We start from the raw sequence: 23,197 nt of genomic DNA on the forward strand, positions 1-23,197 counted from the left end.
AATGCTCTTAATAGCATACCTAATACATTTCGGGGTCCTTCGATTCATATTTTCAAGGGTCAAAAGTATTTTTCAAACTGAATACACCTTCATTGAGTTGTACCGCGAGTATCGGCAGATTTGCGCTAAACTTTACACACTCTTTACTTATTCTTGTTTTCTCGTACATTTTCCATTCATTTTGCCAACAATCTACTTTGGAACGAATTTTTTTTTTAAGGAAAATATGTTTCACATTTCAATTTATGTTAAAATGCAATTAATTTATACCGCAAGCCCACGTGACAGAGCGACCTCTCTAATCTTAAGCACATATATCATAGCTAAGAAAACCAATTACTATAAATTATTTTATAAATTACCATTAAAGAGAAGACTTATACTTAACTACTGTACTTAAGTTTTGAAATATTTATTGAAAATATCAATAAATTTGAAAAGAAGTTATCAAAAGCATAAAATGTTTAAATTTATTAGAAAAGTTTTCAAAAACATTTCCTTCAAAAAGCTTTAAAACGTTATTTCATAAAGTGTGCTTGTGAGTATGAATTTCGAAAAATTATTTTAAAAAATTTATATATAAGAAAATATGCGGAATTAATCTATGGAAAGTGCCGAGAGAGCCAGTCAGAAAAGCTGCATATAAAGCATAAGTGATGGTTAACGGATGTATTAGCTAAAAATGAAATCTTCATAAGGAGATATTTATTAAATACTATTCTAAATATTCCAGACAGTAATTGCGACTATTCTAGACTAAACTTTAAATTTCAGCTTCTTTCGATCAGCGATCTTTATCTATCCGTTTGAGATTTAGGTATTTCGCTTTCACGCTGATCAAGCTATAAAGCGATTCATGCTCGCTGGAAGGGACAGTTTCCGATGCTCTGAAGTGCACTGACTTAGTTAATATGCAAGAAGGATCCCAAGCCACTCATCCGCCTCCAATCCATTGTGCTTTTCTTCCATTAATCTAAAGAAGCCGTAAGCCGTGATTCTTCGCGTGACTTATTATAGATCGAAATGAAGACACGGGTCGTACGAAAGTCTAAAAATATTTATACAAATGTAGTAAAACAAACTTTTTTTATTTATATTATATTAGTTTGGAGGGAAGATATTACGAGACGTTTGCGATTAGGTACTATTTCGTGTTATTTATTGAGTGCTACTACTAATCAAATTGCGTCATACGGATCTTCGCAAAGTGAAATTTGACTCTCTTATTTTCAAGGACGTGGGCTGCACAAGAACTATGATAGATGATAGACCGTCTAGACCTCTAGACGTTTTATCAAATAGCCTGTAGCAATTTGACTAGCCAACGTTCCGGAAATACGTGTCTTGAAGATGCACGCTTGATTTTACCAATCGCCAGTTGACCAATAAAAACTCTAATCCGTGCATTCCTTCGACAGTGCCACCAAATCTCACCGAAACTGCTTGGGAAGTTTCGATTCATCCGTTAGAACCATGACTAATCCCAGCATGGCCCAGTTGACATTTCTTCTTCGCAAAGTTCCACGCTAACAGCAACAAAAAGCAACTTTCTCAAGCTTCTCGACAATAAACCAAAGAGCTCCACACCGATGGAATTCTTTATTATTTTGTTTTATTATATAATAAAAGTGGATGGCCGAGTAGGCAAGAGTCTCGACTAGCAACTCAATGATCGTGGGTTCAAATCTCAAATGCGCTAGAGTTTTTAATAAATCCGAAAGCCTTAGTGCTTTAAGAGTTTAGTCTTAGAATTTATTCTCTGGCTACATTTATAATAATAATTAAAATAATAATATAATATATACTAATATATGTTATATAATATATCTTATCTTGTTATGGAAATCCCCAATCGGGCTTATTCCGACTAATTGATTTTCCCAGAAAATAAATATCGGAAAGAGGGGAAAACCAAGTGCAAATTCGTGGCATGTCACGCAGATGCCGGCCGACTAAAAAGATTAGTAGAAAAACAGATTAATGGATTACGAATGAAGTCATGAGCTTTGAGGTAATAGCAATATGCTTCTAAAAATGTATATAAATAGGGATATTTGCGGAAGGCATCAGTCCGTCGAAAAAGAGCATTTGAGGCGAAAAGAAAGTTGAAGTTAGCAATGCTGCCAAACCAAGTAAAACTGTAAACAATCCTATCCTTAAACAAATTGATTCTAAATTAAACCACGATCCTGTGATATGAACCGTATAATATGTTATATAATATATTATCCATTATATGACATATATTATATATTATCTATTAAATATTATAAATGAATATCTCTACCACGAATGGAGGGGGGAGGAGGGGGAGTTCTATGCGCGCACAATCTTGATTGAATTCCAAATATCTGGTTCGACGATTCATTTTAAATTGAAATAACGTAAATAAACTATTGCCCTTAAGGTAAGCATCCATCGTAAATGAAGGTCTGATGCTACCCTAAAGCAAAGTAGTTTTTATCGAAACAAACCAAGAATCAAAACACTTGACTTGAACTGAATAATTTTTTTTTATTTTTTTAATTACACTTCTTTATTTGTTTTCTTCTCAGCAAACTATTTTTTTTTTTTTGTGACTTTAAAGCTTTTATATAAACTTCTTTTACGTGTGCGATTGCAATAAAATAATGGTGACACAAATTTGACAGACTGCTAAAATGCCTAAAAAATCTTAATAATCCTACACAAAAGCAAACAGACGCACATATATATATATATATATATATATATATATATACACTGCATATGTAATCATACATACGCGTGCATCAGCAAATGTTAATACCGGAGGAGACAATTATTCAAAAATTCTTGAAAAGTTGAAACTAGTTTCGCATAAATAAAAATCGAAAATGAAATCGAAGTTTGTGACTTAGTTTTAAAGATTATTTAAAACAAACCGGAAAAGTGAATACATCTAAGAACGACTCTCAGACACTCATCAACCAGACTTAGAACATATTTCTTATAAAAATACCGATAGCTTTTATGGAAATATGTACTATACAGAAGGAGAGAGAGAGAGACAGAGAGAGAGAGAGAGAGAGAGAGATAGAGATATATTAAGATAAAATCATTAAATAAACCTTAAGATCGTTATTTGTTATGTTTTTTGAAATAATATTTCCTCCCCGGCTCGGGATAAATTGAACATGAAACCAATTATCTTTAGCGTTAATAATATGCACTTTATTTTGATCCCTCGAGACATGTGCCTAAAATTTTACAAACATAGCGACATAGTTAATATTCTTCCATCTATCGATAGTTAGCATAAAATAATTGGTTGTGTTTTTTTAAACGCATTTCAAATCAAGGCTAAAAATGAATGACTGTCAGAAAAAATTTGACAAAAAAAAAGTGTAATTAAGAAAGCTCTAATGGACTTAATGCGAATTCTCGATACCGACCAACTAAAGTAAATATAAGAAAATTTTAGGTGTGTTAGTAAATGAATATGCAAAAAGAAAAAAGAAGCAAAGTTGCAATTTTTTATATCGATATCAGCTTTGAAGAAAATATGTTTATAAATTGCATGACACTGCACGTGCGGGGGGTCAAAAGTTTTTCTGCATATTTTTTTGACACAAAAGTTAATATTAATAGCTTCCTCTGTTTCAAAGCGTATTGTTGTCTTCAACATGTCACTATGGACGGTGCTATGCTTGAGTATGACTGTCGTTCTGGTATGGTCGACTCCTGATGGCTGCGAAACCGAATTCATAGTCTGTGGCGGCCGGTAATACAGACAATACTGTTCTTCTTTTGCTCATTAGATAGAAATTTTAATGCGCATGTTGCACACTTTTCGATTTAATGACCCTGTAATATAGCCAAGGTAAACACAATAGGAAAAGAATTATTTGCTTCAAGTTTATTCCGTAACGAGCGCAGCAAATGCGTTTAATTTGCACAAGTGTAGTCATACTTCCCTTGGCTTTATATGTACGTAACAAATGGAGGATGATCGGAAAAGCTTGATCCATCTGTCTATGCATCTTTTACTCATCCCTTTGTGCAGTCATCCCTCTGCGCTTGTATCTTCATTCACGCCTGCCTATCTATTCGCTTTACCCCCCCCCCCCTCCCTCTGTCTTTCGTACATTTATCTGATTACATTCTGTTTTTCCCGTCCGTTTATTTGATTGGATTTGACCGAAACATAGATGCCTTATATAATATGATATACGGCAGGAAACACAAACTGATGGGAAGACAGAGCAATGAACGACACGAACACATTAACAAAACATAACGAATGTCAATGTTAGACTCATTTGCAGATTTTTAAATAAACGAAAGGAAGGCTTACGGATGATCAAGCTGAATTAACGGATGTAAGATTAGCATAGTTACGTCACAACTACAGTTTCATAAAGTAGTTGATATCGACTACACATTCTTCTTTAATCCCATTTTAGAAAAACCCCTTTCACGATCAGCATGTTGGCTGTGATATGCAATCCTTGGCACCTCCATGTACAGCTTTCCATAATCCAAATATTCTTTGTACTGTTTCTTTGACTTTTAAAATGAAAATAATTGAGCGACGTTGCTCTCCTTAAGTTTATGGGTTCAATGGCTTAACTATAGAGTCCAAGGGAAGCGCTAGCTCCAATTAACCAGATGTTTAATTGATCGATGAAATATTTTCGTGACATTTTAAAGCAATTATAACATAACCCGCAGAAATGATAGGAAATTTTGCACAAATATTGTCTCATAACCTATAATGAAGAAGAACTTTTCGACTATTATATCAATCATAGCAATATAATATAACATCGGACCTATTGTGAATACTTTTTTACTTAGCTCGTGGAAATAATTTTTTCATCAATCGTAGCAACATAATATATTATACAATAATATCGGACCTATTGTGAATGCTTTTTTACTTAGCACGCTCGCGGACGCAAATACAAACGCAATAGATGTAAATGAATGATTGTTTTAAAATTATTTGTGACATTCAAAATTTGATTAACCACATTTCGTAAGGGTAATGAACGCTACAAACATTCGCAATGATAAAGATCTAATTTTTGCAATTAATTATTATTATAATTATATTAAGGTTATATTAAATTAAATAAATAACAATTGGTTTTAAAATTTGAATTGCGTGACAATGAATATGAATGGGCATCCGCGTCAAGGATTTCTAACGATCCAGAATTAGGTTTCCATTATTATTTTCAATTTGCGAGTGGACTTATTTCACATTCAAACATTAAAATTTTTTTTTTTTACGATAACATATTATAACCAAAACAATTTCAATCAATTTATGAACGAATAATGATGAAATAAATGTATCGTTAGGAATGTAAAAAAATATTTCCATCACTTTTAAGCACAACTCATTGCAGGCTGATTAGAAAATCGTGTACTTTGTGTTAAAATCCGGCAAGCTTTACATTGCCGAATATTTGCTTGGCAAATACATGTACGTTAGTGAATCGCGACCAGTCAAATACTCTAAGGAAGATATTTTTCAAACAATTTTGCTAACATAACCTAAGATTGTTTAGTGAAGAGAATTTGTATAAATACTTTGAATGATAGACGCATAACAAATATTCACACAAATCACGCAAACTTTGTTAACTAATCGAAATGTGTTAGTCGTGCGTATTACAAGCGATATGATAAAATGAGTTTATTTCTCTTCAAGAACATTCGTTTTAATGGTAGCTAATGCGAATCTATGGTATGGACGGACGGATTAACAGCGCATGTATGTCAGCGCGACTTTTTCGACATATATGTTACTTATGATATATGTGCGAATAGGTTAAATGTGTCATAAACTGTGATATGTTTTTATGCGTTATATGCTTTCATACATAAATTAATCATTTTTTCAAAGCGTATACATAATGCATGAGAATCTAAGAAATTTTAAAAGTTATTGTGCAATTGACGCGCATAGATAGATGACTAAGAATGAAACGGTTCGAGATGTCATTAAAATGCATTTAAAATCTAAAATGGGAAAATTCTTTTTTTTTTTTTATACAACTCTTACCTAAACAGTTACAAAGAACTGAACAATTTTAAGGTCAGTCAACATTAAATGTTGATATCATAGAAAAAAAAAGATTTAAATTTTTTTTTTTTTTTTTGTTTACTTTTATTCGAAAAGAATTATTTTTGTCTTGCTTGATTGCCAAAAATATATTTTTTGATAATTTATTCTCATTTCCAAAAGGAAAAAAAGTCCATTTAACGTTCAGGGTCAATACGACTATTAAGTTGAGTTTAGTATGTAACCACTTGCTGTGCAATGTCAAATATTGTGATTTCATATAATAAATCACTATTTAAATAATGTAAAAATACAACAACAACAACAACAACAACAACCATAACAACCATTGACTGTATGTATGGACCAGCAATAGTAGGTTTACTTCAACAGTCAATTTTTTATGTTCTTTGGCTTAAATTGACATTTGCTTGACGGTCTTAGTATTTGGTTTTAATTAAAAGAATAAAAAGCAAACAATAGTCGGGTGTTATGGACTTCAGTAAAGGTCACTAACTTAACTGAATATTGGGGGAAAAAAAACAACAAGTAAAAAAACTGTATTTAAGTTAAAGCAAATTTTTTTTTTTAGAATTTAAGGCAACAATTTTTTGTCATCTAAGAAAGAAACACACGCTTATCACAGGCAATATATTAAATTTGTCTAATGTCTGCAGCGTATAGCAATACAACTCAGCGATTATTCCCCTTGGGTGTAGATATAGTTGATCTGCTTGGAAAAGCGTATTAAAATAACCTTTTTTACCTATTTGTCTGTACCTCAAAGTTAATCTTGGACAAAAAAACTTATTTTATCATTCTTGTGAGTGTTGGCTCAAAAATCAGTTAAATCATTACTTCCACGATCAACGTACAAGTTAAAATTTAACAGACGGGCAAACGTGGATATGACATACCTTATACCAAGCTCCGCTCATCATTGTTATAAAATGTCAAAAAATGTTCCCCTTTTTTCATGGTCAGGGCCCAAAAAGCAGACACATGCTATCCAAACCTAAAGCCAAACCGTCAGTTTCGATCAAAGATAAAATACTCGTAAAGGGCTTCTTACGAACTTTTATACGTTAAAGTATTTAAAACATGGTTCCATCCTATCCGATATTTAGAATGCAAAAAAAAGTACTCACCATTGCTTTTTATTAAGAAGCAGTGAAAATTACTAGTTTCATAATAACGACTTCTTCAAAATAGATATATGATCCGGCTCAAGCCATTTTCAATAGCTTTCGCTACCCGGCAAAATATGTCGCTTTACTAAATTCCACAAATATATCTCGAAAATTTGCGAAAATTGTGGGTTGAGCGTAAAAATATATAGACACATATACGACAGACCGATAGACAGACATGCTTAAGTGGGTTCAAAAATGTTTCTAAATCAATCAGTACAATGAGAGGTAAGTCTATCTCAAGTATTCTTGGTCGCCACATACATGTGCATAAACTTAATAGTGTACCCTTAACATACGTAGTGCAAAGCACAATACGATCGTGTGATGTTTTTCTTAATTTACAGTTTGAAAATTTTCATTAAAGTTTTTTACTTGGTTTTCCAAGACTTCACATAGTTATGTCTCAAACACCTGCATATAAGTAGAAAAGATTATGTAAATAAAATTTTTAGTTTGGCCATTTATTTATGATATGCTGCCAAAATGTGAAAAAGTAAGTTAGTAGTACGGATATAATAAAAAGCTCGACCGTAGCCAGATATCATTTTCTTCCGCTTTCAATTAATAATTTTATTTTATCAAAACTGAGTAAGACGCATAGAAGGCGCGTAAATATGTAATACGAGATAAAGGTTTACACCTTATGCAAGAGTAACAGAGCTATATGCCTTTGCTGAGAAACACTTTCCCAATGTTGAGCTTTTCAATGGCAATAGAAAATATTTCCTCTAAGTTTGATTTTAAAATCTCTCTCTAATGGTTCTAATAGACTTCAAGCTAATCTCGTTTATCTTTTCTGAATTTATTTTCGTGTTGATTAGGTCGCGTGATCAATATTTATTTCCCGCTTTAGATTTCTAATTGCGGGAGATTGCAACTTACAATATTAGTTCTGATTGTGAGCAGAATTGGGGACTTTATCTAATTGTGATCATCAGCTAGGTTGAACGACAAATACACGTGCAACGTCTGTAACGGGAAAAATTAGATCTAAACAGCTTCGGCTTTGCGAACATCAGTGTCGATACGAAATGGGTCTACTACGAACCATGGCAGACTTGAAATTCAATACTTGGTTAGCGGTGTCACGACGTCACATGACCGTTACATGTCATGTAAATTGAAATGTTGAAAAGACCATCGACCAAGACGCTTTTGAAAAAAGAGAAGCTCACGTTAGTCTTTGCGCCAACAATATTTGGCAAAATTTAAATTAATTCACACCTAAAGACAGACAAACTACAGATAGAAGATGAGCCAAGACACCCTGGTTCGAAGGAGCACACATTAGTGACTCTTTATTAATTGCAACATAGACTGATCAGGAATATCTCTACTTTTAGGGAGAACGTGTTCCGTAGTCCGAGTGCAGCAAACCTAAAGTTCAACTTTGAATTCCTCCTCACCACGATGAGGACTTTAAAGAGAAGCAAATAGCAAATGTTCTGTTTTCCTATTTGTAAACATTATTTATTGATAAGTTGTTTTCCCAAGACGTGCAGTATGTTCGTCTGTTAATATAGTTATAACAAGAAACTGTCATATCAACAATAGTTGTTTACACAGTAATTTTGATAACAATCGTGTGTTATACAAATTCTGCTCGGGTCATTTATTATGCTAAACAGAATTGAAAGGTGTGTAAAAGAGAAAAAGGAAACAATCAAGTTAATCTGACATTATCTGCATAATAACGACGAGATTTAAAGTTGATGGGAAAGATTTGGTAAAAGCCAAGGTAACGACATGTACGTATATAATAAATCAGTTCAAATTATGTCTTTTGGAGATGAAAAGAAGAAAAGAACACCAATATATATATATATATATATATATATATACATATATATATTCAGCTAAGCTTAAGCGAAATCAAAAGAGTTTCGAAATATTCTCTTCATTATACGATTATATCTGATCCATGGATGGATACGAAACAAAAAATTACCCAGTGACCTAAAATTGCAGTTTTTCAATAGAAAAATTGTCTGTTATGTGTATCTCTTGTTAAAAAAAAAAAAAGAAAAACATTTTCTTTAATTTTGGTATTTTACTCCTTCCTTTCACATGTGCATTAAGTTTAACTGAAACTTTTAATTAAGCCCCATTCCGTTAAATATCAGGAAACTGTTAGAAAAAGTATTTCTTTTTTATGTTATTTTGCTTATGTTGTTTTTTTTTTTTTTTTTTTGATAAATTTATTCAGGAGTTTCTGTTATTCATGTCTATTAGCAATATTTTATGGTGGTATATATAGGTGGCAAACTCTATTATTATTATTTTTAAGCTTTTAAACTTGTTAATTGGTACTAAATAATTTAATTTTTTAATTCACTTAAATTTCCTGTTATCGTTAAAATAAATGCACCCGCACATGAAATTTCTATTTTTATTAGGGCTTTGTTAAATTAAAAAATAAAAAAATAGAAAAAAAAAACACTATCTGCCGTATTTTGTATTAATAGTATTTTAAATTTTTTTTTCGTTCCTTTCATTCATTGCAATTGACTTCAAGTTATTAAAACTGATAAGAGAACATCCCGTTCACTCCTCTAAAACGCTGGAATACACGATTAACCCAGAAATCACAAAACAAAAATGTCTTATAAAATATAGTTTCCGTTAAAGTAAAAAAATTGTTTAGTAACTTAGGCTTCTGTCTGTCCATCCTTCCAAAGATTCATTCTATTCACTTATTTGTACTATATCCACCTGTTTATTGGTAAGTCTGTCTACTTAATCTGCTGAAATATCTCGAAAAATTTAAGGACCGAAGTCGCCTCACCCTTGGGTCACCAACATAGTTATAAGATATATAGTAGAGTGCACAATATATAGAACTCGTAAAGTAGTGCACCTCTGCAAGTATACGTAAAGAACTCTTTTTCATTGGTAGGTCGGTTGGTTACCTAATGTATTAAAGTGTTCCGAAAACTATAAGCATTAAGGTTGTCCCTCTTTACGCTTAAGCCTTGAATAATAAGAGCCATAACCTAATTTGTGCCACTTTCTCGTCCATAATTTAATTATAAGATTAATAGAAGATATTTATAAGATATACAGCAGATATATAGTAGCAGTAAATCTCAGTATTTTGCAGCGTACGAAGCCAAATTATCTAAGTTCATTAAACTGCCTTTGGATGTTCTAATACGTTCTTCGTCTTTCTCTTTCTTGTATAATTTTGCTCTCGAAGGCGCTGCTTTTCCAGCAGCTAATAAAAGCAACTCCGCATGTCTTACTCTTCATATATTACGAACTGACGAAGAAAACAAGAACAAAAGGTATAACTCAATAGCCGAATTGATAATCAATACTGAAAACTTCCCAAAATTTGTAATTTCTTGGCGGTAGCAGTGATTCCTTTCGAATCGCTCTCGGTCTCCTATTTATTCAACGCTTATCTCGACGAAGCTACGGCAAATTATGTCTATTTCGAAATATTTTTAAATGGCTTTCTGCCTCATTACTCTGTAATCTAACAGGTGGGATTCATTTTACACAGGAAGTCTTTTCGGAACGCTTAGAAAGTAACCCCAAATACATTTTTTTTTCAAGTAAAGAAATTTTCTTCTATGTATTTTAGAAGGTGAAAAGCGTCTAGTAAATAAACAAAGAATCCGACTGAAATATATAAAGCGACCAAGATTTTTCTCGAAGAAGCTGTTTGTGGACTTTGTTACCAATAGCAGGGCTTCCAAAGTGATTATGAGATCAGTGTAGCGCCAACAGTTCTCTTAGCCTAGATAGTAAAGAAAAATCTTACAAAAGAATTGTAAGATGAGTTTAGGTCCAACAGCATCCTAACCTAAGTAGTAAAGTTCGTGAAATATTCATTGTTACTTCTCAGGACGATCCGCATTTAGCTCGACATCATATTCTCAACGATGTTTGTACGCAAGAATCGATTAGCTGGCAAAAACAGCCATGAACCATAGATTCCATTGTATTGTCATTGTCGGTACATCTTTTGACCAAAGTGTCATTTGTTCAAGTCTGTTGACAAAATTGACAGCAAAGTGCTACTAAAACTTGTACCATTCTGAACAGCGGTCAGAAAATGACTTTTTTTTTTTTTTGAAAAGTTTTAACAACAATAAATCAAGAGGGCAATGAAGAAAAACCCATTATATACGCATGTAGTAAAATTAAAAACATGAAGGTCGTAAGTTTCTAAAGGAAAACAAGCAATCAATGCGCACATGCAGCGACGATATAAAGTAAGAAAAATGGTTTTTTAAATGTTTCTTTCGAATTTTTATGTTTTCCTTTATTAAAAAAAAAAAAAAAAACAAAACAAAACATAATTAATTGGTATACGTACGTAAATGAATTTTTGTTAATTCAATTTAAATAATTTCTATTTATTTATATAAGCGAATGATTTTTTATGATCTTCTAATACGATTCTGTAAATAATATCAATTCCGATAATTAATTTAAAAAGTCATTTAATGACCATTTGGATATTAATTTAAAAAAATAAATCGAACCGTATTTTACTTTAGAATTTACAATGGCACTCACTATATGTTAATGCCAAATGTATATGTATATAAGTTGGCCGTAACCTTACCGTAATCCGCCATGTGTGTTTATCAATTAAACATTTAAGAGATAATGTGGAAAACGTGTCTATGCTAATCAATTAGAATTATTCAAATTTTTCATTTAACAAAAGACTGAAGAAATCTTGCGATCACGTGGCAAACTTAATAGAATTAAAATTTAAATTAAAAAAACATGAAAAAATGATGGAATGAAAATAAAATGAGAAAAATTAACAACAAGATATATATAAAAATCATATTCACTTACGGCCCCAGTCTTTGAAGTCTAGCAAATTTTTTACAATTTTTGACGTGAACGTAAAATATTATCTCCATGTTGGCCGTGTCAGTTGATCATTTTGGAACTTTTTCAATAAAATTATTGTGAAAAGTAATATTTTAACTGAACTTCTCTCGGACATTGATTTTAGGCAGGTCACGTTCCTTGAAGTTCTAATGGTTTTTGTAAGTGATTGCCTTACCACTTAAATTGATACCAAGAATTAAGGATTGCAACGTACAGTGTATTATGCCCACTTTTTAATTTCTTCAAATAAGAATCTAAGCCAAGTTTCATCTTTCTTCGTTCATTCTTTGCGAGCATGAGCATTCCAACAAGCGGAGGACAAACGAACAGTTGGGACAACGGGACAAGACCAAATTGGAATATTGATAAATGCTCAGAAGTATGGATACTTTCATGGTTCATCGAAAAGGTTTTTCTTCTTGTCATACCCTACACCACTTGTGGTACAGGATATATTACATTAGTGCGGACGTATGTACCACGCAGAAAAGCTTAAGATAGACCAACCATTTATTATACCAATCGATTCAGAATCATATTCCGAATTGATCGAAGCTTGTCTGTCCGTCTGTCCGTCTAACGGTTCCATTTCCTTACGAACGGTTATATGAGAGCGGATTCAAAAAATTGCCCCAAATTTTCATACGAATTTGGAATACCGAAAATATCTCGAAAATTGTTACCTGTAGCTTGAACACAACAACTTACCCTGTATCACAAATGGTTGTTGGGTATAAACGTACGTTGAACTTCCAATAATTCCTCGTGAAAATTAGCTCAGAAATTCGCTTTTTTCTAGTATTGGAACTTGAAAATATATATCCATTTGCGATGGGCGTGAAAAAGATACAAAATTGAGAAAAAAGGCTTAAATTTGTCAAAGAAAGCAAACCTAAGGAATGAGTGGTCGATCGAGTACCTCGATATATGCCAATTTCATGTGGTTTTGAAGCTCGTTACGATAACTTGGCTGTTCACAATAAACTGTCTAGCGGTTGCTGTAAACTGGCTAGAAATCATGGAATGACGGTACTCTCTCTTTCATATTTAATATTTTTTGCATGACCATAGGTCATTCCATTCCCGTGTTTCTTGATTTCCGATTTTCCAAGCTTCTAAAGTAAAGTGTTTTTCATAGGAGACTCCGAGTCGAGGAATTTTTTCCGACCATGAATTTTTAAGAGGTCTGTCAAGTTCTTCAAAAAGTTCTTGTAGATTCAGTTTATTAGTGTAGAGTATAAAAAAAACCAACTATCAATTCGAAACATGTTAAGCATTATCGGAACAATGTATGCAATACTTGTAAAATCCAATGACTTCGGGAAGTTCAAGATTCATATATCAACCTTAAGGAGAATGTGTTTTTATTAATAGTTTTTCCCTTTTTTTTTTTTTTTGTTTATTTAATGTCTGCAAGACAGACAATTCGCATTCCCTTATTAGTAAGCCATTTGATTGCTGATGTATGATAAGAGAAAACAGAAAACAGAAAACAAAACGAAACGAAAAAGTAAACGTATATTGCTTTTAATTGAACACACCTATAAAAATTCATTCATACAAAGGCATGTGCGCAATAGCAAAGTCAAGGGGCACCTATGTAACTTTTACTCCATAAATTGTTACTAAATGGAGCACCAATAACACTAACAATAATGCAATGCAACGGAATGACTAAGACAATTAACAGAGGGAAACATATATAAATTTATTTTTTCACTTTTAATTAAATTCAATTTGAAAAGTATTGAGATAAATTAAAGTACATAAGGTAAGGGAGAAATTGCAGTTTATTAACATTTTTAAATATTTTATATAATGAAAAAGTTAATAATCCGGCAAAATAGGAAAGAATGATAAATTGATTGGAAGGATTTTTTTAGGCCGAAAAATCGAAATATAGAGTCAAATGAAACCGCCCATCACATATATTATTCGAATGAAGTCTTAATGCAATGTGAAAAATGTTAATAGGTTAGAAGACATTAAGGAATGTTTTTTTGAGTGACATGAAATAAATTTCTAGTAAGGAATGAATTCATTACAGTACGTTTGCCTTGTGTTGGAAGCCTTGTAATTCATATTCTGTTTAGATGGGCGTAACTTGTCCATTTACATTTTATAACGTTGCGAAAATGAAGATCAAAACTTTTATTTTCGGCTACACACTATGCACGGCAAACAATATCAGTGATATACAATGGATAAGAAACGCGACCCATACAATTAAAAACCTACCACCTATCGAAAGAAACAATGAAGGAGTTGATGAGATGCTGAAAGAAATATAGCGCCGCAGACGATATCTGGCCGTTCACGTGAACGAACGGAGGCTGGCAATCCTTGCCTGGAAGCTATCCAACGAGTGTACCGAACGACTGAGAGGGGCACACAGAGAAGAAGACTGCGCCCAACACTCTAAGACACTCGTAGGCATCGTCACAGGATTTGTACTCATCTCCGCAAAAAGCATTGTGAAGCGTTGAAAGTAATCTGTTCTCTAATAGGACTGTAGGGTTTTCTTAATTTTCTCATTTAATCCTCCTGGAATTGCCTGTCTTTGGAACAATCTATTTGCTGTGGACTTTCGTGCCAGATGTTTTCACTTTCTAGTCGATCGCACACAAATATTAATCCCTCTCTCCTTCCTCCTCTCCTTATAATCTTTCCTGACTAAAAAGCAAAACCAAGCAAAAACATAATGTTCGATTGTAGCCGAATCTGTTATACCCGCCATCGTCATTAAAAAAGAAAATTGCAACAAACACACACAACGATACTCTATCATCAATATTGGGCGAACGCAGACGAAGGTAAAACGATTTACCCATCTGTTGTAGCTTTTAAGTAATTAGCGCAAAACTAGATTTTTTTGCTTACACTGCTCTTTCGTCGACTTAGCCCGCTGTCTAAACCAGTCTGTGTAAAAAAAATTTCCCACATTTCTGACGAATTTGATGCCGATATCTTAAACTCTACGACCGCGACTACGTCTATCTCACAGAAACACGCAGAGAGACAGGGGGATGTACATATCTACATCTATTCAAAATTCAGTACTGTTCAAGTATGTCTATGTTTTATATCTTATATGCCCTGAAGGTTCCTTGTGAGTGTTCTAAACGCTTTGAACGTATCACCTAACCTTCGGAGGTTAGTCTAAAATAAAAGTTCGTAAAAGTGACAATGAAATCAAAAGTGTTAATAAGATTCGTTGATATAGGCGTTCACAGCAGATATCGATGTGAAATTGATGTCCACGGCCAAGTTGTGAAAGTTGAAACGGAAAGTCAGAAATGAAAAAAGAAACAAAAGACTCAGCGCCAATAGTGAATTAAGACGACCCTGCCTGTTGACTTTTGTTCCTCATCACCTTAAAACTGCGGCTGGCCATGTTTGTCCATCCTTCCGTCCATTCACCATTTGGTTTTTGTTAGCTGGAACCCTTATAACAGAGAATTAGGATTTAGATCAATATTTTGTATGAATTATCCTGACGGAGCTTTGCTGCTGAAGAGCTGGGTTTTAGATCAATACTTTCTATGAATCACTCTAACTGAGTGTGGTTGCGGTCCCGTCACCATCATAGCACATCCGTAAGTAATGCAGATAAAGGAGATAACTACCAAAGATTTAATCCATGGGTAAATTTTTTCCCATGAACATTGTCTTATTCTTATTATTGGCTTCGTTACTTAAGCATGAATATGCATTCATAACTGCCTCCAGTTGAATGTGAAACTGAACACACTTTCATCGTTAGATGTAAAAATGTTACACAAACACAGTTTGTTGTCATATTTTGAAGTTACTAAGCTATTTACAGTGCTTTAAACGTACAACATGTGGCCCATTTATGTGATTTTTTTTTCTCTTTCTTGAAGCATTTTGCCCGTTGTATATGCCACACACAATCATAACCTGAGCAACATGTACATATTTTCATAGATATTTTGTTAAAATTTTTATTTTCCGAAAACAACCACAAATGATCGCATTTGTGTTTAAACACACATATATTGCATTCGATTTGAGTGCATTATAAAAACAAAAAAAAAAGAGAGTAACAGTTTGTGGTCATACACACGCACATATTTATAAACACATTAATATGCCTCCGTCTGTCTATAATTTTCTTTGTGGTTTTTCAATTCAACTAAATTGCTTTTCTTCATACGCTTACATATATTACATGCCATAGAAGTTTGTTTCAAAATTTTATGCTTAACACATTTCGTAGTCCGCATTAGTCCGTTGCAGTATATAGAAAATGCTTAGCATAAAATGCCTATCGCAGGAGGTGCTTATCAAATATTTGTAGCCCTAGTGAGATCCTATGAAAACTCTACCTGCAAATTTTTCCTAATATCAACCCTGCACATAAATATTTGTCTCTGCCCTTACCCTCTAAGTAAGTGATTCCCTATAGTTTAAAAAAAAAAACTTGTATATATTCCTCATTACCACCGACTACAGACTTGATTTACTTATGTCCGCATCACGATATTTTTGATCTGTCAATCTTTTCATGTCTCGAAAACATTGAGTGTTGCCTCAACTTGTGTCTCTGCGCCTTTATTAAATCAAGCCCGAAAATCATTTTTATGGATTGCAATAGGGACACAAGTTCGCTTATAAACGAGCCCATGGTCTTTGCATCTGATAAATATTATATATCATTATAGGTTCATCTATGAATGGCGCGTTAACATTTTCTAACATAAGGATAGTATATTATTTTTAAACGTTGCGAGCTTACTTTAAACATTAAAAGTGTTCCACTTCTGTTCGTTGGGTTTAATGAGATTTTCAATTTTATCATCATACGCCTCAACAACGTTTTTTATTCAAATTCTTTATCGCATAATTGCATTGATACTGCATTACAGTTTTGTATTATTTTGCTTACGCTTACTTAGCAGGTTTCGTTAACAATCTAATCATATGTTTTACTTCTTCTTTTCCTTCTTGTTTCTTTCTATTGCCTTTGACAGTCATGTGTTCAAAAATAAAAACCAGAAAAATAAACGGGGAGTGTTACAAGATTCGGTATAATTCGACCATAATAGCTTTCTTGTTTATTTTTTTTATTTTTTTATATATATATATATATTTTTTTTTTTTTTTGATATTTTATGACTATTATGCAACATTGGATTTGTGCATACTGTTCGCACGAATTAAGTTTAAAGTTTCTTTTAAACGTTTAATAAAAGTTAAGCAAGATACTTTTCGCTTATAAAAAAGGTTAAGAAATTAAGTTAAAACATTATTTGAATGAATTATTATAATCTTTTGTTATTAACGAAATTTTATATATTTTTTTTTTTTTTTACTGATCAAAAGGTTTATTAAAATATAAAAAAATGATCATCAACAAAAAGTCTTAGATACAAAAATTCATAAAGAAAATTGAGTAGAGTTAAAAGGCAACCTGTGCAACAAAAAAACCGAAAAGAAAAAAATTGAAAGCTTAGGGGACTTATTATCTGTCTTGAAAACTCATAATCGCTAATCTTCTTTTAATCCCGTCGAATATTACATTTGCCTTATCCCATGAGTAATCTGGCCTTACGCCGATTTTGATCAGTGATTAAAATTTTTACAGCCAAACCATTCTTTTCGTCTGAACCATTTTAAAAATAGACGAATTTTAATAATAAACCCGTAAATCCATTCAATCCATTATATGCCAATTATATTCTATTCTATTAGCGCGCATGAGACCCAAGTATCCCGTTTCGTTGCCATTTCAAATACAAAAGAATTCTCGAAATAATTAATTGTTCAATTTTAAGGTTAAATTTAGGACCATGATGAATTAAAGCGACTTTTCATCCGCCCCGTGGTAAATGTAGCGCAACTTAGAGAACAAGGTCAGAATAGCGAAATTTCACAAGCGAGTTCCGACAATTTTGTGGTCCTTCGTTCGGTCTGTGATTTAATAATTTAGTTTCGTATACATCAGGAACTGCGATGCATGAGTCGTCTCTAAGAATATCTTTACTAAACCAGGAATGGAATCAATTTCTAAAAAGTTCAAAGTTCAGTCTTTTCATACTCCGGCTAACTAACCTCACCTATTAGCTCCAATACTTTTCATACTATCTAATATTTCGAAGGCCGTATCTCTCTACAAAAAAGCAAAATTAATATATTTCGCAATAATTTAATTAGTTTCCAAAGTACTATCTATGGCTCTCTCTTTCTACACTTTGCTGATAATGAATTTAAAATTTTTTTTTATTTTAATGTTGAAAAAATATTTATTTTTATTTTTATATTTTTATGTTTTTGTTTTTTTTTTTTTTTCAAATTATTATTTATGTTTTTCTAGGATTCTTACTCAAGTGAACATATCGGCGAAGTTTATCAAGACGAGGACAACATGGCGGCCGTATTAATGAGACGCCACGAAGTGACAGGCGATCTAGTTATGGTAAGTTTTAAATGATAAGATCATAAAATATCGTATATAAAATCGAGTTTTTAATGCCAAATATTTAACAAAAAAAAAAAAAAAAAAAAAAAAAAAAAAAAAAAAAAAAAAAAAAAACAAGAAAAAAATCTCTGCAATAAATCGAAACAATTCCTAATAGCAAATAAGAGAAGGAACATACAAGCAAAAAAAAAAAAACAATACTTCTATTATAATAATAATAATTGATTTAGAGACCATGAACTACAATACACCACGTTATACAGTGCAGATGGCAAAGAACTGTACATAAATGAACGTAACGAACAAGTGTTAAATAGATGATGTCAAACGACAATAATGGCAACGACAAAGCAACGCTATTTAGAATGCTTTTGTATAAGACAAACTATTTTAAATATTTTCATAAGCAATTAATTCTCTTGCCTTTTCGAATGCATTGAAATAATAGCGAAACATAAACGATATAATGTTCAGTATAGATCGAATCTTGCCATGCCCATCATTTGGTTTCTTGGGTAACTAACAAACTCATATATCAATCTAATATACTAGAGAAGTATTTTCATCATTTTAATATTAAGCTAATAGCAAGCAGCCTATCATCACCGCATAAGCAGACTGCTCCGATAGCATATCCTTACCGAACTACATACATACAGGCATACAGGCTGAACATACAAAATCCGAACATTAGCATATGACATATCGAAGGATTGCATGTAACAAAAACAACAAAGTTGATCATGAAACGGACTTGAAATGTTCAAGTTTTTTAAAAGTATTTGCATGCGAGACTAAACAGAGACAATTACAAGACTTTAAGGGGATTATCGAGTTTAGGGAGGAAGAAATGACATGTACGAGTAAGTGCAGATGTTTGGGCAAACACCACTAAATAATAATAACTTAGGTAAACCAGCGAACAGATTCGATCGATTACCTTGCCACTTAGCCTAATACCCGCACAGACATAGATTTTAAATGAAATTTTTTTTCTTCTAAGCAAAACTGACAGACAGGCGGATGTGTTTAAATCAAATCTGCGCAAATCATTTTCATCACACAGCGCGCACAGTTAATAAGTACTTGAAAAAAAAATTTCCATTGCATATTTCCATGCGTTGCAAATATTCAACAAATTTAATATACCTCCTGGGGAGGCTTCAAAGCAAAAAAAAAAAAAAGAAGCAAATTACCACCGAACCCAAAAGCATTTGTCCATTTTTCTGCATTGGAAAAATGTGTAACACGAATGAAGTGGGAAGTGATAATTAAAGAGACAATGCACAATGTTTTCTTTTTTTTTTTTTTTTTATTTACTTAAGACATTGTTTAAAATCTTGATTTGTTTCTCAGTTCTTTATTAAATTAAATTGTTTAAAAAAAAAAAGCAAAAACAACACTAACTCGCTTCATATTGTTTTATATTAAATCAGATAAAAAGAATTATTGTTTCAAACTTTGTTTTTTTAGAAAAAAATAAAAAAATATTTGTTGTTTTGTTTTAATATCTTACAAATTATTATTGTTGTTGTTGTTGTTGTTATTGTTGTTTTAATAATGTTTTTAACATTGTTTAATTGACCTTGATTTTGAGTTGATTGCTTAAAGAACTAGATTTTCTTTAATATATTACTTTAATAAATAATTTGCGTTTATGGCTAAAAAACTACTAACGACCACAAACACCAACAATGTTTTATTATTACTACCTTGACCAATTTTCTTTTATTTTTCTCTCTTTTACATTTAAGTACTTTAACAATCGAAACCTCTTGTAGGGCGTAGATATGAATGACTAAGGACAAATCTTTGCAAACAGCTTCTCAGATAAACTCAAGAAAGTTGCCTTTGATGCTAATATGGTTATGAATAGTTTCGATAATTTCGTATTGAGAGAATCTTTAGCACTGCTCTTTTTATATTAGAAGTTCTCCTTCTAAACGCTAGACCAGATAAAATACAGATACCCACAAATGACTTAATTATTCATTTTTACTATGATTCGAATGATGACTTCTTTATATGGCATAAACAAGATTCGACCTTCAAGTTTTAGGCAAAAGGCATAGGAGAGCCAAAACTATACCTCTCACTAGTCAGTTATTTTTCAAGCCCACACAAAGGAAAGAAGAAAATTGTGAAAAAGTATTTAAAGCCAAAGCAAAAAAAAAAGCAGAACTTTTGACAAAACTACTGTAGACTATGTCTAAAAATATTAGAGATACAAAGACAATTAAAAGAAAGGCGAATAGGTAGGAATCGCGACTATCAAGTCGGCTTTCACGAGCTGCAATCTCATATGCGGCAGATTTTCTTTTGTTCGTAGCTGCAGCGAGTGGTTCCCACCAGACCAACTCTCTATCTCTAGCCATCAACGTGTCCCTTAAGTGATTGGATATAATAGACAAAACAATTGCTCGCTAGTCAAAGGAAGGGTTAGAGAGCTGCAATGGAAATTGCAAATTGTAAGTATACCGGCAACGCAAGGGCGAAGAGTTGAACACCAACACAGTTTAGTTCGTGATTAGAAAAACCGCTTCCTATATAGACGTTGCCTATTTATTATAAAATTTACAAAGTTTATAAGCAAAGAGCATCCTAAGCAAAATTATTGAAAGCTTTCCCATGATGTTCAATTGCAACGCATAGAACGAACAATCATAACACGGGACACGAACGTATTGTAGAACGACATGATCTGTTGAGCTAAAATTACTTTGTTGACGTAAATAATACATTGATCAATAACTCGCGGGGCTAAGTAAAGAAAGTAATTTTTTTTTTCCCCAAAATACATTCATCAACATAGTCTCTTTCAAGGGTAATACAATTAATCCAACGCATTTGCAACATTTCCATATCTTTCTTATAAAACGATTTGTAATTTCATTTTCCCCCAATGGGCGAATCATTTAATCCAAATTTTTCTCTGGGGCCTGCTTTTGAAGTTTGCAAACAGATAATAGGCCGAGTGTTAAGTGAAAATTTTACCTTAGTAGGCATCGATTTGTTACTGAAAATTTCTGTTACGGTACGCAAGTAAACGCAACCTACAACGTGCGGTCAGCTATCCCAAGGCTAATTCGTGGTAAAGTGTGTGGCAGACCCATTCTTTGGACATGTTTATGGCTTCTGCTATTTCTCTAACCTTAATTTGACGGCCGCCAAGCATCATTTGGTGAATTTGAGCGATAGTTTTGGGTTGAGCGATTACAGTTTTCGGTTACTCCCCCTCGTTCATCGTTACCCAATCTGGAAGAGACACTTTTTAACCCAGCTCTCATATATTCCTGTTGCAAATGGATATACAAAAGCTACCTAGAGTTCAAATCCACTCGACTTACCCACATTGTCTTTCAATATCTGCAGGTAGCTCTTGCAAGTTTGCTTTTTGTTTGTCGAGAATAATTTTTCGGATTTTCTTGATGTTTTCTCACTTTTTTTTTTTTTGGGCGTTCACTGCATTTAACATTATGGAGTTTGCTTAAGATCAACAACACTGTATGTAATTCCTTTCGCCGGACAGCAATTGTCATAAGATTTTTCAATAAAACCAAGCACTGACCTCCATTCCTTGAATTAAGGTTTTCCTATCTTTCTATTATCGATGGAAAGACTATGCCAGTGCACTACACTTATATTACCTGCATTTCCCTTTCACTGCTTACTTTTGATAAGTACTTTGCTTTCTTTATTACGTAACACAACTGTAAGCCAACCTTCAAATTTTTCTTTTTCATGATCAATTGAGACATTCATACTACAAGCTAGAAAAAAAAAAAAAAAAAAAAAAAAAAAACAAAAAAGAAAGATTAAGTATAAGATGGTAAATTCAGGTGCATGACCAAAGTATGCCTTATAATAATCACTTATTTTCCTATTAGACGGTCATGCGTTTATGTTTTTCATTCAATAAATCTCAGAAGTCTATAATTTTTTTGTTTACGTAAATTTAGCGCAAATAGAAAGTCAAAATACTCTATAAATGGATATGCATTGAACAGTCGATATATAGCGATCTCAGTAACCGCAAGCGGAGAGCTTATAAAAATGAACCAACACATATGCGCATACCATGAAAATTGTTAAAAATTGCATCATTAGCTTTCTGGTTTTTTTCCTCTTTTTCTTTCTTCAATCTTTTATTATCTTTAAAAAGAAAAAAATAACCACATAAAACAAATGAGAGAAAAACTGTATTCGGCTTAAAGCGAATCTATTGATGCCTACCATGTCCTATAATATAAGAAAGCAAGCAAAGAAATTTCAATCTTTCCTTTACGCTGAAAATAGAAATCTATTTTGATTTTAATAGGAATTATCAGCATTTGCGAGCCTTTGCTGTGAGGTGATAAAATTTCAATTACATTGATATCAAAAGAAAGCTCGTGAGTTTTTTTCACTAAAATTCAAACAAAAATTTCTTTTACACATTAGATGAACCTTATAAAGTCAGGCTTGAATGGGGCTCGGCAGATAATGTTTCACAGATTTTTCGCTGAAAGCTTTCGGCAATCGCTTTAGAAGTTCTGAAGTTGAGAAACATTGAACAGCCTTCTCTTGAGATCAGCCTCAGGTCATTAGATGAACCCTATGAAGTCATTTATGAACGCGGTTGACAGATAGCGTTTTACAAATTTTCTCCCGATTGCATTAGACTATCGCTTT

General features: G+C 32.6%; 1 protein-coding gene across 5 annotated transcripts in view; it reads left to right on the plus strand.

The window, feature by feature from the left end:
* The window catches only part of LOC119636815 (venom metalloproteinase 3), an 89,405-nt gene that overhangs the window by 23,148 nt on the left and 43,060 nt on the right, over window positions 1-23,197 (plus strand). For all 5 annotated transcript variants that reach the window (XM_038032458.1, XM_038032459.1, XM_038032455.1 and 2 more), the window contains exon 3: window positions 18,422-18,523. In XM_038032458.1, coding sequence (XP_037888386.1) covers window positions 18,422-18,523 — 102 coding nt within the window. The remainder of the gene's footprint in view (window positions 1-18,421; window positions 18,524-23,197) is intronic.

Source organism: Glossina fuscipes, unplaced genomic scaffold (genome assembly GCF_014805625.2).
Source record: "Glossina fuscipes isolate IAEA_lab_2018 unplaced genomic scaffold, Yale_Gfus_2 28, whole genome shotgun sequence".
In the NCBI taxonomy this organism is placed as follows: Eukaryota; Metazoa; Arthropoda; class Insecta; order Diptera; family Glossinidae; genus Glossina; species Glossina fuscipes.